Source organism: Bactrocera tryoni, chromosome 1, assembly GCF_016617805.1.
Source record: "Bactrocera tryoni isolate S06 chromosome 1, CSIRO_BtryS06_freeze2, whole genome shotgun sequence".
In the NCBI taxonomy this organism is placed as follows: Eukaryota; Metazoa; Arthropoda; class Insecta; order Diptera; family Tephritidae; genus Bactrocera; species Bactrocera tryoni.
Genome location: NC_052499.1, coordinates 14,930,427 through 14,947,343, shown reverse-complemented (window position 1 = coordinate 14,947,343; position 16,917 = coordinate 14,930,427). Strand labels below are relative to the sequence as shown.

Sequence of the window (16,917 nt, the reverse complement as noted above, 5' to 3'; positions counted from 1 at the left end):
CAGTTGTTAATTGTTAAATGTTGATACTCTAATAAATTATTTTTAAATATAAACCTGAAAGCTATTAAAATAGCGTTTTAATTGAAAATTAGTATTAGTTTTTCATTGACACCTTGTATCTAGTGTCAAAATGTACTAAAAGCATCTAGAACGTGCAACACTGTGTCTTCCTGTTTTTAATGTCAAAAGTTATTTCAGCTGATCAAAAGCAGTGTTGGCAATGCCATCAGTATTTTAAGAAATCTCTCGTAATAAACTACTACATTGTGTGCGTGTTTTCCTAAAAAATTTTCTGTGACCAATCGGTTAAGTGCATTAATATTTATTAAAACACGATTTGATATCAAAATTGAATGTAACAGAAAATGTGTTGAAATCTGAAGAAAAAGTGTGTTCTGTGGCGGAAAGGTTTGCGTCGTGAAGTTGAAGTTATACCACAATAGCGTTGATTTTTATTTCTTTGTGGGAGGAGCGCAAATCCAGCGATATCTCCAAAAAAGGCAAGTAAGTACAAACGAGTAATTTTATAAACAGATTGTCATGACATATCTTCATACATATTTGTATGCATAAATGTTAGCTACAAGAAATAAAAGTAACACTCGATATTTTCGATTTTATATCGCCGTTACATGACTATTAAAAACTTTGACATGTGTATTTAGAAGTATAGGTTCGAAACAATACGATGTGAACAATAGTAATTACTTTATTTATACCTATATAAATTAAAAATGTCTACGCGCTCCCTTTATACTAAAGTTAAAAGCCCGAATAAAGCCGGTTTTTTTGCACAACAAAACCTCTGTTTCTTTTTTCCAAGTGCATTTTACTTTCGCCTCACTAATATTTGGGGGTGCTTGAACCCTCAGTCTTAAAGAATAAACGAGGAGTTGGAGGTTTCCCCAACAATGTATGTACTCCTCATACCCTTTCTCTTGTTGTGTTGACTTTCGTGCGTGATTGCCTTAATATTCATAGATATGAACCCGTGTATGTATGTAGGTTGGTCGCATCAACTACTTTAGCCAGCCGTTTAATTGGGTCAACACATTTTATTGATGCTACCTTTATAAGTAGCGACTGTCTTTGTAACAAACTGGTTTCCTATTTTAAGAAATTTTTTGGCCTTTATATTAAGTTGGTGTGAAATGTGTTTCATTTGTTTGTCAATACTTTATCTAATATCATATCATTTGCGATATTTATGAAATATTTCATGTTTCAAATCATTTTTGATATCTTTGAAATATTTCATGTTTCTATGTAGTCTAAAAATAAATTTATTATAATACACCTTATTAGTAAAAAATGTATAGATGTAAAAATGACAAAACATTTTACGGTATGAAACTTTTTCATTATTGTCATGTAAATTCTCAAGTTGTATAAAATATCACTCTCTTGTTCTGTCTTGAAAGTTTTGTAATATGAATAGCATTTCCTATCACACCTGTACCATCGCTGTCTGGTGGTTCGCCATCGCTGCTAATGACCTCTACTCTTACGAACCTCGCGATCAATAAACCACCTTCATTTCCTTGCTAGCCACTTTATGCTTTCATATCAGTTTTTAATAAGGAGTGTCAGTATTGACTGTCTCTCTTAAGTGGGATGGGCAAAGTTGAAGAGTCGGTACATCGTAAGACAATTTCCACATACATTTCAATTATATTTATTTAATATTCCTTTTTGACAAAAGGTGTGCCCTTGTGAGTCAACGCGTAAAGGAATATTTTTTTTAGGTTATACTAAGAAACATTTATATTTTATTTTTATAAACATATGTATGTTTGAGTGGTAGAAATCGTGGTTTTATAATTGTTGGTTTTCTATTTATTACATAAATATCGCCTTTCATGCAACATTTAAAAGTAAGTATATATTAAATTACCAAATGTACTAAACTTGTATACATATAATTTTTTTTTGCTTGCAGACCAGAAATAAATCATTGAATAGGAACTTGATGTGTTGACATTTATGCTTAAAATTTTATATATGTATATAATTATTGTACTTGTACCGGAAAATATAAACAGCATATTACACAGCAGCGATAATGCCAACGAAGAGTTTTTATGAAATTTTAAACTCCAAACCAACAGCGAGTTTCGAAGAGCTGCGCCGCAATTATAAACAATTGATTCTACAATGTCATCCCGATAAATTACAACATATACATAACACAGATACCGAAACAAAAAGAAATACAGCAAGTGCTAATGGTGATAATGCCACAACCATTACTAATATTGCGGCGGTCAATACGCCTGCTGCTGTTGACCTAAATGCCGAAATCTCAATTTCGACATCTTCAGATCAAAACAGTGAAGAATTTGTAGCCATAAATGAAGCTTGGAATACGCTCAAAGACCCTGTGAAACGAAGACACTACGATGCCGAATTGCTGTTGAGAAAATTCCAAACGCACAGTAATATCTTTGCGCGGTTAACGCTTGACGATATGAAACGCTGTGCCGCCATCGCAACAACAAATAGTGGAAGTGACAGTGGCAGTGACAGTGATAGTGAAGTTGCATGCGAAGACGGGATGGAGGGCAAGTCTATTGCGGGTGACATGTATTGGTACTATACATATAATTGCCGATGTGGCGGTCAGTATATTATTGATGAGTCAGTGGACAGTGAAATACTCAACCGCAACCAGAAGCGTACGGCCAACAGGCATAGTGCCAGTAAAACGTCGGAAGAGCAAAAACTGACTCAACAACAAAAACAAAATAACTCCGATAAGAATATTCAAGCAGCTGCTGACAGTGGCGCAGAAAATGCGTCTACATCGAAATGTGGCAACAACAGTAAAAGTGTAGGAGCTGGTGATTATGAAGACAAACAGGGCCCTGCTGCCGCTAATCGCGATGTCGACGACGGCGCCGTCGACGATGAAGATGGCGAGGTGCTTGTCGAATGTAGTGAATGTTCTTTGGTGATCGTATTGACTTGAACGCACGAAATGTGTGCTGTCACGGATTGGCTGATGAAACAATGCGACACAACAAATAAGTAAATAAGTAAGCAAATAAATGTGTATAATAAAAATAAATGAAATTATGAAAAACAATGCGTTGATTATTGCTTGTGCAAAAATGAATACCAACCAGTCAGACAAAAGATGCGAACAGTAGAAAAAGAGCAAAACAGAAATTGCTGCAGCAGCACGAACACACAAATGCCACGTTAATGTATTTATGTGAATTAATAGCTTTCAGGAACGTGCTGTAATTTCTTTTAAAAGATATTCTTACTTGAGCTGAAAAAGTATGCAATAATCATATTTTGATTGTACCTAAGTATAGGCACTTTGCACAAATAAAGGTAGGAAAAATGATTTTATTGCCCTTTGTTTAACGAAACCTGTCCAGAAGATGAATTTCGGTAGACGGTTAAACAGATGTTTATATGCTAACTGGAAAGTATTTACAATATTCTTTTCGTGTTTTACGATTGTACCTATATACTTATGTGTGCATACTATGGTATGTATCAATTTAATAAATATGGTTAACATAATTAGTTACGTTTTTATTTATTTTAAATATTATGTGATAACATAATTTTTTTTACTGCCAACAACATTTCATTCAAATCATAAAAAATAGAAGTATTTTGATTGACTCTTACCGTTAGAAATTGGGTCTAAGAAATTATTAGCATTTACATTTTGACTACTATTCAGACAGAACTTGTTCTGAGGAGAAATTTACATAACTTTTGTTTTCCTTTTGCCAAATAAAATTGTAAACTCGTAACTGCGATGTTTTGCATATAGAGATATAACATGGAGGAAACAATAGTATTGAAATTGCCCATTGCGACCGACGAACTCATTAACATGCAAGACGCAGTCGGTTGGTCGTCGGAAATGATTTTGTATTGTACACACATATGATGTGGTAAATGCGTCAGTCGCTTGCAGTAGGATCCAAAAGTAACCGTATTTATTAACTTTTTGTTAAAGACATGAACATACATATGTACATACATATAATGGACTATTTACGATAAAATACCGTAGAGGGCGCAAATACATGTTTTGTAATAAAATATTTTATATTATATAAGCTAAATTAAGAGTATGTGTCTGAAAGTGTGCATACATTATACATACATACTTATATCGAATTATGATGTCCCCTGTACATATTTTATTTTTTATAACTAATAAAATATGTAGTTTCAATAAAAAGGGTAAAATGACAAGATGATACATGTCTGCAGTCTTGCAAAATACAAGTTTCACGCTCAACAATGATTATAATTTATTCAGCATTTACCTTTCGCATGTAAATTTTATTACGATAAAAGCGTGATTGCGTACTCAAACCAAGTGACAATGCAACAACACATTTAAAAAGATAAGTTATTGTTTTTCTCAGCTGTAGTTGTCTTACAATGCCGGTAATGAGTCAGCTTACTATCAGCCATTCATTTAGTTTTGTTTGTTGTTATGTGTAAGATGAACTGATTTCAAACTAAGAGCAATTACGAATATTTATACAAATAAAATGTAAATCAAATCTATATCGGATGTAAATGAAGGATGGTTTTGTTATTATAGCAATGTTTGTTCGTCTGTATACAAATTATTCGCACACTTGTACAAAAATAAATGTGATATATGGCTATATTTGGAGAATATAAAAAACTATACAAAATCATACAAAACAGAAAAAAAAACTTTAAATAAAAAGTTCTAGCTTATTTTATTTAAATTTCTATTAAGTTGAGTTTTTGCTTTATTCAACCTCTGACACGCGATTTCGGCAAACACTTTCATTTAAATGCTTCTATGCCATATTTTCACTTGGTGCGACATTAATTACTTTTCACTCGCCGATTAAAATTTTTGTATAGTAGTTCGCCATACCGTGTTGTGGTTGTTGTTCCGGCCGTATGTTTTGTTTTCTATTAAATGCGATTGCCCTCCGAAGTGCAGCTAGCGTGACAACTAAGACCACACTAAGAACTCCAAAAGCCTGTAAACATAAGTGAATGAGTGCATGTCTGTTGCTGAAAACACAACAACAAAATGTAAAGAAATACGCGTTTAAATGGGTGTCCGTAGGTAACTACATAGTGGCAGGCGTTGTATTGACATGCTAACATTTGTGAACTAGCGTGCCCGCGCTTGGTCGTCTTATGACAGACGCCCTTTTCTGTTTTGATAATATACTATGTATATAGTATAGTATGTATGTATATGTATGTGGTAAAATCGCCGGTAGAAAAGTGTGAAGAAAATTGTTTTTGTACATGTCAGTATGTAAGCGCTTAAAGAAAATAGTTAAGCCCACTATGGCCATACAGCGAAAAAATCGCATTAATTGGAGCATAGATTTTTTCTTTCCTTTCGCTTGCCTCTAGTAGAGTCTACATAAATAGCTTTTAATTGCTTAAGCTTCGCTTTGGAGCGGAACAATCCGAAAACATAAGACTGGAATTAATTCATATGTACATACATACGTATGTATGTATGATGTATGGCGTGCATGTGTGGTTAACAGTCTGCACGTGTGTAAAACTTTCGATACGTGTGTACATATAAAGGTCTATAACATTGTTTTGTGTATCATCGTTTTAAAATACACATCCAAGTAAAATTAAATCACCAAAAAAAAATAATTTAAATTAATATAAAAATGATTTGTTTGCATTTTTATTTGCAGTTCAATTAAATCCCATATACATATATACCTATTTCGTATACACCCACTTTACCGGAAAACAAATAGACGTCACCGTGGCTAAGGGAAATCGAAAATCGTACAGCTCCACCACCGCTGCCATCACTAGTAAAGCCCGCAAAATGGCATCTACCGGCGATATTTGGTTACAATGGTTCTCCTGCTGTTTCCATCAACCACAATCACCGACACGGCGACGTCATCAACGCCTGCATATCGACCGTTCGATGATCGGCAATCCAACGAATTTTGTACACACTGGACATATTGGTTCTGCCGATGTGGAGCTCTCCACGAATCATTTGAATGCATTGCAAACACAAATGCAGAGCAAAGGTGGCTACGAAATGAACTCGATACGATTGCAGGTAAGTGTAGATTTCGTATTGTTTTATTTTTATGCCCAAAAGATTATATTGAGTTTGCTACGAAGTTTGTAACAGCCAGTAGGAAACGTCGGAGACGCTATAAAGTATACATACATATATGTGTATGTGTATGTTTATAATATTCTCGGGGTTATTTAAAATATTCTTATATTGAATGCCGTTTTACTCTTATTGACTTTTACCAAAAATAAGCCTTACCTCGAAATTATATTATTTCAATATTTCAGGCCTGCTGATGTTAATAAATGTTGACGACGAAGCTCCTGATACCACTAGCAGCACGGCACTTATTGGTGGATTTTCAAACAACACTGACACGGGCGCTTCATATATAAATATTATGTACATAACATGCATACGTACAATATTTGGCCCAATCAGCGTAGTGCAATCAACTGAATCTCGCGTATACAAGCATACATATTTAAAAAGAGTTTAAAATACGCACGCAACGATTTATGGTATTCAACTATTATATAATACATTTTATTTTTAATAATGTATGTACTGTAATAAGACTTTAAATTTAAAAAGTGAAGAGTTGTAATGAATATTTTAACATACTAATTTTAAATTTTGATAGCATAACATTTACTTTACTCGGAAAAAATTAGTTATTAATTTTAGCTCCTAGCGACATTTTCCAAATCTGTTGCACTCGGCCCCGACAATAAGGCAGCCTTCATCAAAGGGTGGCAATTCTTAGCTTATTTGGGTAAATATATACAACTTTTAATATTTTTCTCTTCAATAACTGTGTAATCGAATATTTATATTTTATGAGATAAATTTCGATATCGCATAAAAGTGATAGATGTTGTAATAAAGTTATTTTATAACGAAAAGGAGCTAATTTATATTCAAGTAAAGTAAGTGTCACTAAACTGTTATTGGTGTTTGTAGGAATTGCAAAAAGGTGATGACTTTCATTTGTTCTGTTTGCAAGTCTACAAGCGCCTTTCAATTATCTGACTACAGTGGAGGAGTAATTTATTTGATTTTTACTTACTATATATAAAGTGTAAGGTGTGTGAGAATACATTGGGTAAAAATGCTTTTTGAAAGTATATACATAGGTAACGTATGTAAGCGATTACCTATATGATATGTGCCTTTCATTTTTTAATGAGTTAATTTAATTTTTGAGAACTGATGCAACATTATTTCGTTTCAGTTTTTTTTTTTCAATTCTTAATAATGACCAAAATCAAGCTGAAATATGTAATTAATTTTTTTTATTGAAAATTTAATGCGCACTAATACGCATGTACTTAATAATAAAAGCATTTCAAAGCTTTTTACATTTCGAACTCCATAACGAAATGCGAACACATTTATTGCAAATGTGGCAGCGAATAGCGAATAAAGGGATAACGGGTTTCGAATTCGGATTGTACATTTTTGCTAGAATTTTGAATATTAACACAGCCAAACTTCAGCTCAAGTGATCTGAAAGCATTTCTTTACAAATACAAATACATACAAACATAGATCGGACAATGTTAAAACATATGAAAGCTTATATAAGTAAATAGAAAAGAAATAGCGAAAATAGTGTTAACAGATGAATTGTTGAATTTCCTAAATGCATTTACACGCACAATCAATCACATAGAAATACATACATACTTATGAAAATTCATAGTAAATAATACAAGCGTGTAGTACATATCCTCATATGTAACTATGTGTATATATATACATATACTTATTATGTACTAATTACTATATAAAAAGCGAATTAATAATTTTCGTATTAACTTAACGATAAATTTTACTTCTCACTGAAAAAAATTGTGTAAACTTCTTTTATATTATATTATGAAAATTGGAATTGTAAAAAAGATATAAACGCATGCAGTTGTAGCTGCAAAAATATTGTATTAAATTAAATCTGAGATTGTATAATAGCGAATTGATCTGCATGAAATAAGAAAATTTTCGAATTTTACAAATATACATATGTAAACCTTTATATAATAATTTACCGGTAACAATTATTTTTGACCCGAATTTGAATTATTTGGACTCGAAATTAAACAATTAAACCATTAAATGTAACCTATAATGAGCACAAATAAAATGGTGAAGTAGAATTTTTACAAGTTCTGTTTTTTCTAATAAAAAAGGATAGCATATTATCTAATTATTTAAAATTAAAATTGATCGAATTTTTATTTAAATGCATGTAGTAATACTTTATGAACTGAACATTTGAACATAAAGACAGCTGCAGTAGCTGATTCATAAAAGGCATTTAGTGCGTTTCAAGGGCCAAAATTTGATATTTCTTTTGAGCCGTAGATACAGCTGCCCATGTGAGATTCATGGCTACTTTTCGCGTGAAACTTACAATGTAAACTAACCTAATCAAGTTATTGTTGTAGCGGCAGGATTCTGACAAGTTGACAAGCCCTTGGCCGGATAAGAAATTCGTGTGAGTTTCGGTTACGTAGAGCCGACTATCGTGTGACCGGAACCTAACCAAGTCTTAGATAGCGCTAAAAAGTTTATAAGTTGCGTCTCAGCATAATTATCTAAAGCGCTACCACACTTGCTTTTTGATACCAAACACCTATCACAAACCGCTTTCAACTTATACACGTTGGCAGATTTGCTCATTTCTTGAGCTCTTCGTACGATAACCTTTTGCAACAAATAAACAAATAAAATTAGTTTAATGTATTTATTAACATCATTCAATTCGCTTCTACGCTATTCGGAGCAGCTATCATAATTAACATATCTAACAATACTATATATTTAAGTAAAATGTTGCAGTTTTGCACATTGTCCAACGTAATAAATATATCTTTTCGTTGTCGCATTGTTATGGTCGTTAATCATCATTTTCACTACCGCTGCCACTGCCGCTGCCTGAGCCACTACCACCGCCTGCACCACGAGGACTGCCGCCACCCTCGTCAGCAGTGCCACTGGCTTCGCTGTCACTGCCACCGCCACTCCCTTTGCCGCTGCCATGTTCATTATCCGATTCGCTGTCGGAATCACGCAGTGCTTTCACCGATTTTGACTTGTCCTTTTTCTTGCTACGTCGGCCGTCGAAGTCGGAACCATCATCTTCGTCTGATGAGTAAATGGCCGAACCCTTTTGTTCTGAGGTTACTGAAGGTGCACCACCACCACCACCGCCACTACCTTTCTTATATTTATTCTTGATAGCGCTAAGAGAAATAGCATTTTCATCGTCACTTCCTTCGTCGTGATGATACGACGAATTGGCACCGCCATGCACATCATGCGCACCACCTTTCTTTTTCTTAGGTTGCGGTTTGTGTTGCATACGCATTGCTTGGCGCAGTTTTTCCTCCTCCTTTTTGAGATTGTACTTACGATCGGTGGTCGGATCTTTGCCGACTTGTGTGAGAATCTTAATGCCACTGGTCTTTTGTGAACGATCTGCCAGTGACATTGTCATCTTCTTGTGTGTGAATGATTCGGTGGAGTGTGGTCGGAAGGTAAGTTTGGTGCGGAAGACGGCTTGTCCTTGTAAACCAGTACCTTGACGAATGAACATATGGTTATGATCGCCATGTAATGGTTGACGATATACATCGAAGGTTTCGTTGCCCAAATGTAATGTCATGCTACCGTCTGACCAACGTACAAATCGTGCATTGGATTCTTTGATCATGTCACCATTATTTGCCATATATTCGCGCCAACGAATGGTATTACTTACTTTCAATTTGATACGCTGTCGACCTTCTTCGTCCATAGTTTCCTCCTCATCAATTTCATCCTCATAGGTGTCCTTGTCAAAGGGACGTGTATCCACCGAAAGGAAATTCGGAAGTTTTACAAAGTGAATTTCCTTTCCCAGGTCTGTTACTATGCGTGGAATTTCGACATCAATACGAGTTTCGGGAATAGGTTCCGGCTCATCTTCCTTCTGCTGTTGTTCTTCTACTCGTCCTGGGCTTCGTGACCGAGAACGCGAACGAGAAGAACGTGAACGAGACCTTGAACGGGAACGTGATCCGGAACCTGAACGACGTGAACCACTCCGAGAGCTTGATTTCGACTTGGAACGTGAACGGGTGCGCGAGTGACTTTTACGGGAACCAGCATCAGATTTTTGACCATCATCTTCAGATAGACTGATATCATCGGCATCTCCAAAAATGTCATTTGCATCGATTTTTTGCGATTGCTGAAAAGTCAAATATATTCATTGCAATCAAAAAAATTATTGTGCAAAGGTGCAGATACCTCTTCATTGTCGCTGTCTGAATCGATAATGCGTGCTTTCTTAGCCTTTGCAGTGGCACCTTCATCGCTTTCGTCTCCACTGGCTCTTTTGCGAGGAGCACTTTCAGATTCAGAACCGCTAGATGCTGTGGTCTTACGCTTTTTCTTCTGTCGGGCACCAAAATCACTACCTGATTCAGATCCACTGCCAGACTTATCAGATTTGCGTGATGCAGGCGTACCAGATCGCGAACGTGAACCTGAATGTGCACGCGATCCGGAACGAGACCTGGTTCCACTTCTTGATCGAGATCCTGAATGTGAAGATCCCCCAGATTTAGAGCGTGGCGTAGCGGATCGTGAGCGACGACTTTGGCTACGTGAACGTGATCGTGAATTTGCACGGTCATCTATTTGCAAGTTGGGTGATTGAGAACGTGTATCGTCGTCGTTTGGGGTTTGATTATGAGGTGTGCCCTCATTACGCTTCGGCGAAGTCTCCTGAGCGACAGGCGATTGCTCACGACTTGTAACTGGAGTTTGTTGTCGACTTGCTACAGGTGATTGGTCGGGGCTAGCCACATTTGAATGTTCAGGGCTTTCACGGGCCCTATGTTCTCTACTGGCTGCCGAAGTGGCAGAGTGTCTGCTTTGAGCTGAACCTGAGCGTCTGCTGTGGGGTGAACCAGATGGGGACCGCGTCCCAGAACGAGAACCTGAGTTGCTGTGCGATCCCGAACTCGAGGATGAACGTGAACGCGAACGTGATTTTCTATCACTACCACTCGCAGCCGAATGAGCGCTACGAGGGGAACTAAAGTCAAATATTCATAAAAATATTTAAAAACTTAAGATATTTTGGATATAATAAGATCATTAAGATTTTACCCTTGTTCTGGATCATGATGTTCCAAGGAATAGCCCGGGGTTTGTGCAGTTTGTGGCGAAGGAGATCTACTATGGCTACCTTCAGATTCCGAACCTACATAAATAAACACAATGTATCGCAGCAATTACGAGTTAATTCCATCTTGGAACTCACCACTTCCATCGTCAGAATTATTTTCAACCATCTTTTACAGGTATATTATTAAATAAACTCTATGCAACCACTAATAAAAATAATAAGTAAATTAATATTTGCATTTATCTGCTAAATTAACTAGAAGCAACGTTGTTTGAAGCGAGTAATCGATAAGCAAAAATGTATATCGGCTACCTACTGCCCTATCGCATTGACACCAAGGTACCGAGAAATATGAAATATATAGATTAATCTAGTAAATATAATGAAAAATTATTGTAAAAATTTTAAATTTAAAATATTACATTTCAATTTAATAGAATGTATTTTGTAGTACTATTATTTAAGTGGTATCTATTGTACATAATATAATATTCTTTCATCACACTTTTAAAAAAATAAACAGTCGGCAACTCTATTGTTTGCGAAAACCGATATTTTGTGTTTTACTGGCGGCGTGTCAGATGTAAACAAATATTAATGCGCTTTGGTAGCAATATCTATAAAATTTCACTAAAGTTGTGTACAAATTAGTTAATAAACAATAAAATTGTTTGTCGTTATGCCAAAACAAGACTGCAAATATTGGGAGAAATGTTATCAAAAAAATTCGGCGCATTTGGAAAAGTATAATCATCCACCCAAAGACAGTACTACAGTTTCAACTGCTGACTATAGCCCAGTCAAAGACAAAGAGGCACAGAAACGAAGAACAACCGAGGATCTCAAACAAGAGCCAAAAACTGATGAATCTCTAAACAATCTAGACATGGATGTGGAGGCAACTATTAGCAAGAATACTTCTACTGGCGAACGTAAGGAAATAGATACAGATGAATTGCGTGCTGAGGCTCTTGGAAATATTGCTGGAAAAAACTATATGGAAATCCTCGCAAAGCGTATAAAGTTTTCTGTGCAAGCTGAATACGACGAATTGCTGCGTAGTAATGAATTTATACGCCACAAGTTCCTTGTTGAAATGCCTCCGGACTTTTATGACTTCTGGAAATTCGCAAACACTTTGAAAAATAATGCCACAGGTGAAGAAATTTTGCAGTATTTCGAAAAACAATTCCAGTTGCAATTAGTGGGGCCGTTTGAATTTCTAGCTGGTCGCTTTCATAAAGCAAAGTTACGTGAACCAGGTGATTATTTACGTCATTGGCGTTTTTTCTATGATCCTCCTGAATTTCAAACGATACTCGTACGTCGTGATACTGGTGTCCATTATGGTTATTGGCGTGATTTGCCGAAGGACAATGATTGCCTTTTAATAGCACGCAACGACTCCTTAAAGAACTGTAAGTTCGAATTCATTGCAGGCAATGTTTTCGATGCATTTTTACATTACCTTGACAAGGATTTTACAAGCACCCCGTTTACTGCAACTTTGGTATCATCCACACGTAAATCATTGCAAATGTTTATAAATGTAAATGAAATAAAATTAGAAAAATTGGAGACATTGCGTAAACGACGAAGTGCTAAAGTTGTAGCTAAAACTTTCCACGAGGCAGGTATTGTAGTACCGTACGAAGGCAATACACAAGTTGGTTACAGACCACTTATTGTTTCCGATGGAGAATTGAAAAAAATACTGGAACTTTTCGTCAAAGCTGGACCATCTGATGGCGATGGGGATAATGAGGAAATTAAAGCAGCAGTTATTGAAAAATTGCAACCAGTGGCAACTGCTGCTAATATAGCAATGGATGAATGTGATTTTGGCACATCTCTCGAGTTGGGAATCGACTTATTTTGTAGTGGGCGAAAAGAATTACATTCTCTAGTACAATCTTTATTAGTGCCCGCGTATTCGCTTCTAAGTCGGCCACAATTTATTGCTATTTCAAAAGCACATATGGAACAGCGTAGCAAAACGCTTAAGCTTAGCATTTTCGAGTTAGACGCTAAGTAATGTATTTGAGATTTTTGGTGTAATGGATATAAATAAAAGATTTAAATACACTTTTCATTTTAACAATCCCAAATTGTTCATATTTCTTCTCACCAATTATTTAACTTTTGTATATATAAAAATATAAAGTTTTTAACCCTTTAGCACCTTTACAAAATCTTACATATATAGGTGAGACGCTTCTCTATAAATAGGTTTGTAACTGTCCTTACAATCTATCCCCACTTCTTGTAGCAGTTTTATTATGGGCTTTGCAGCCAATGTATCCAACGAGACATTGTCAGTATAGGCAACATAGGCCGACGAAGGCAAGTTCGCGTTGTGCCTCCAACAAGCAACTAAAATATCAATGGAAATAACTGATCAACTAATATTAGGAATTAAGCGGGTACTTACTTCCAGCTGCCACACCCACTACGAAATTAGGTGGTTCAAGCTCTTCGACTTGGGACGATTTGGAAGTAATGCCCCTTATGAAGGTAATGTCATCACGTACACATTTCAAATTTTCACTCTGATACTCTATTTTGGATTTTACGGTCAACGTAATAACTTTTTCCGCCTCTTTCGCATACGGAAGTAATAACTCTGTCAATTCACCACTATTTGTTAGATCTTCCTGCAACAGCGCGATCAAAAGTTCCTTGTCCTGCACATAATGCAAAGATGACTTAGGTGATGGCAATTTACATATATTCCGAGCTCCTCCTAATAAAGCCGCTTCCACAAATTCTGACACGTCCTTACCCTCAATTAACAGAAATATCTTACTGGGTAAAGGCGTTTGGGGTTCATTTGGTTCGTACAGTAATTCGAGTCTGCAAGGCGAAAATCGTTTATTTCAATATGCATTTTAATGGCGAACAAAATAACATGCAAGTCACTTTTTTGTTTCCGTATCCCTTTGGACTGGCTCGTCCTCATCACAATCATCCCAGAAGGCACGTGAAGACGGAATATTTAGTTCACCAAAAGCCATTGGACAACCCATTTCTAAATGGTTTAATTTCAGGAACGATTTCGGCTGTGAATAATTGCTTTTTCAAAATTAGATCGCTATTTTCGCTTGTCATCTGCTATCATAGCGAGCGTGTTCAAAAACAACAACATTGCAGGGTTGCACTTAGTGAAATAAAAATTTTTTGAAATAACGAAATTTCTGTATAATACAATAAGGATTGCCCTAAATGAAATTGTTTTGTTTTCACATTTACCCATTTTTGTTGATTGTCATTAAATTTCTTTTTTGTCTAAATATGGTGGAAATCAGACGCTTTTTTGGAATGACATAATAATTTGGTTTATGAAATAGAAAATTTTAACCCCTCTACAAAAACACTTATTGAAGCTTGCGTACATTTTATTTCGCTTTAATGCCTAGTCTTCAATATTAATACATTCGGTGTGAAATGCATTAGTTTGAGGCATTAGAAATGAAAGTAAATTAAATTTAAATCAGCTTTGCGAATATTAAATTAAAAAAGAATGTACATTTTTCTGGTAATCTACTCCTCTACAACTACTCCAATAGCAGAATGAATGCATTCTTCCTTATTGATAAGATGACAAGTCTTATTCACCAATGACATCAACTGATTCACATCGTTCGCCCAGTTATTCAAAATATCAGAGGCGCTCTTTTTGGTGGTGAAGTAAATAATTCCAACAGGACGATCAATTTTCACTCTTATGGTGTCACTATTCGCTAATTTCGAAAGGTATTCTTCACAGCGGTTTGTAGGCAAGTTGAGCAACTCACTCATGCGTTGGAGGTGAATGCGGGAATAGTACATCGCAATAATACGAATATTCTAATTGGAAATTAATGTACAATGTAATAATTAATTCTTTGATTCCAAGAAAAATATTTTCTTACGTGCTCTATTAAGCGATCCTTTAATTCAGATATACATTTGCGACCATGTTTAGTGCTTTCTGCAAACATTTCATTCTCGGCCAATACACTTCCAAAATCGGCGTTGAATGTATCGAAATTTATCAGTTCCTTCGACATGAACAAACGTAATATTTCACTGTAAATATAAACAAATCATTATTATATATTTCCAAATTTTACTTTGAGGAACTAACCGATAAGCTGGTATGTCTTCGAGCTTTTTCTTTTTCGATAAATGTGCCATCATATCACTTTGTTCATTGTCATATGGCGCTAATACGCAGTAAAGGACAGCGCAGATGAGTTTCTCTTTTTGTTCCTTTTCCTGTTCGGGAGTTAGTTCTACAGTTGACAATGCGGCCGCCGCCGCAGCTGCTGCCTTTATTTCGTCCTCTCGCTTCTTTTTATCTTCTTCGCTTAATTTTTTCTTTTCCTCCTCTGTTAATTGCGGAACTGCTGCTACGGGACGTGCTGGTTCCGCTATAGCCTGGTAGTGACGGGAAGTTTTTAAGAAGGACCCATCGCGATCCAGTCGGATCATAAGGTTGTAGAATTTTAGCTTTAAATCATGTTGTGCTGGATCATCAAAGAATTTAATGCTTATTTTCTTAGCTATGATTTGCGTAGAAACAAAATCTTCTTTCAACAAACAAAGTCGCATTTGTTCCAAAATCAATTCAACCTTTTCACGTTTATCCATTGAACCATAAGTTTCGACTTGCAATTCTTCCATTACAGAAGCTGCACCGGCAATATCACCATCAGCTTCCTTGATATCGGCCAAAATTTTTGTTAGTCTGGCACGCTCAATTTCTACATAAATTTTGCCCTCAGTTACTGAACGCAAAGTATCAATAAGCTTCAACTTGGTGGCCTTGTCAGGCGTTTTATCAACATAAGTGCAGCATTCTTGAATCATTTTTGAAACAGCTTGTTTAAGTTGTGATCGCCGACGTGCCAATAATGAAACATACTCATTTAAAGCGTTCCAGTTTTGAGCTTCAAAACATATCTGGCAGATTGCGACAAGTACACGCGAACAAGAAACCATATCGGCGCCCTGCGGAAATTAGGAACACTGTAGATATATGCCATTAAATTATATTGAAAAAATTTACGTACCAGACGAGTTTGTTTCTCAAGTTGCAGTAGCAGCTCGATGGCGTCATGAAAGGCTTCCGGATTTTTTTTTGCCATGTCTTTGGCTAATGGAATTTTCTCATCACATGCAGGTGAATAATCAACCTCCATTTTAGTGATGCGACCGCCTTCAAACAGGTAATTATCCATTTTTAGCGATTTTTCAACTATAACAAAGACGGCAAAAGACACAAGAATATACAGATGAAAATACAAGACAACTAAAAATGCGACAACTTTACTCTTTTTATTAATAAGAAAGGAACAAGTAATCCTTAAAGTTATCGTGTATTATATATTACGTTTTAACGAGCTAATTGCCAGTTACAAGTGATTGAATTAATTTAATTTAAAGTTTTAGAAAAATAATATGAAATGCGGCTACAAATCGACTTCGGATAATTCTGCTTACTAATCAATTAAGTTGGCTGTGATTGAGAATATAATGTCAACGTCGTTCGAAGCAGGGTGTATTATAACAAATCAGAATATATGACAATACTTGGCTTTTTTTCCGTACATAAGAATAAAAAAATTAAAGTGTCTAGAATAAATTTAAAGTAATGCTAACTAAAAAAAAGAACATATCCGGATAATTGTGTAAAATCAATTCATGTTTGAGCAGGCCA

At 35.6% G+C, this 16,917-nt stretch overlaps 5 protein-coding genes across 8 annotated transcripts; 2 read left to right on the top strand and 3 right to left on the bottom strand.

The window, feature by feature from the left end:
• The first annotated feature begins 228 nt into the window (after positions 1-228).
• On the top strand, positions 229-8,202 carry LOC120767081 (CDC42 small effector protein homolog). Of its 3 annotated transcripts, none has more exons than XR_005704642.1 (3): positions 229-504; positions 1,940-3,035; positions 5,691-5,830. XR_005704642.1 is itself a non-coding variant. In XM_040092947.1 (3 exons), the coding sequence occupies exons 2-3, from the start codon at positions 5,831-5,833 to the stop codon at positions 6,331-6,333; spliced, it is 255 nt and encodes an 84-aa protein (XP_039948881.1). In that variant the 5' UTR covers positions 233-504; positions 5,691-5,830; the 3' UTR covers positions 6,334-8,202. The 3 variants fall into 3 exon arrangements, 1 of the variants encoding a protein (XP_039948881.1); XM_040092947.1 differs by lacking the exon at positions 1,940-3,035 and adding an exon at positions 6,325-8,202 and having other exon boundaries at positions 233-504; positions 5,691-6,076; XR_005704643.1 differs by lacking the exon at positions 229-504 and adding an exon at positions 1,778-1,874.
• A 567-nt stretch (positions 8,203-8,769) lies between these two features.
• On the bottom strand, positions 8,770-11,484 carry LOC120782411 (another transcription unit protein). The gene is made up of 4 exons (XM_040114659.1): positions 11,352-11,484; positions 11,198-11,291; positions 10,331-11,123; positions 8,770-10,271 (listed from the first exon to the last, which is right to left on the bottom strand). Exons 1-4 carry the CDS (start codon positions 11,380-11,382, stop codon positions 8,937-8,939), a joined length of 2,253 nt encoding a protein of 750 aa, XP_039970593.1. The 5' UTR covers positions 11,383-11,484; the 3' UTR covers positions 8,770-8,936.
• A 286-nt stretch (positions 11,485-11,770) lies between these two features.
• On the top strand, positions 11,771-13,324 carry LOC120782429 (histone PARylation factor 1-like). Its single transcript, XM_040114711.1, has one exon. The coding sequence runs from the start codon at positions 11,896-11,898 to the stop codon at positions 13,249-13,251; it is 1,356 nt and encodes a 451-aa protein (XP_039970645.1). The 5' UTR covers positions 11,771-11,895; the 3' UTR covers positions 13,252-13,324.
• LOC120782430 lies at positions 13,305-14,324 on the bottom strand. Its single transcript, XM_040114713.1, has 3 exons — positions 14,136-14,324; positions 13,648-14,069; positions 13,305-13,589 (listed from the first exon to the last, which is right to left on the bottom strand). The coding sequence occupies exons 1-3, from the start codon at positions 14,240-14,242 to the stop codon at positions 13,411-13,413; spliced, it is 708 nt and encodes a 235-aa protein (XP_039970647.1). The 5' UTR covers positions 14,243-14,324; the 3' UTR covers positions 13,305-13,410.
• Positions 14,325-14,593: 269 nt separating this feature from the next.
• On the bottom strand, positions 14,594-16,703 carry LOC120782735 (26S proteasome non-ATPase regulatory subunit 12). 2 transcript variants are annotated; one of them, XM_040115169.1, is made up of 5 exons: positions 16,531-16,703; positions 16,271-16,455; positions 15,343-16,208; positions 15,128-15,284; positions 14,594-15,062 (listed from the first exon to the last, which is right to left on the bottom strand). In XM_040115169.1, exons 2-5 carry the CDS (start codon positions 16,436-16,438, stop codon positions 14,757-14,759), a joined length of 1,497 nt encoding a protein of 498 aa, XP_039971103.1. In that variant the 5' UTR covers positions 16,439-16,455; positions 16,531-16,703; the 3' UTR covers positions 14,594-14,756. The 2 variants fall into 2 exon arrangements, with proteins under 2 accessions (XP_039971103.1, XP_039971102.1); XM_040115168.1 differs by having other exon boundaries at positions 16,591-16,702.
• Positions 16,704-16,917: the final 214 nt, after the last annotated feature.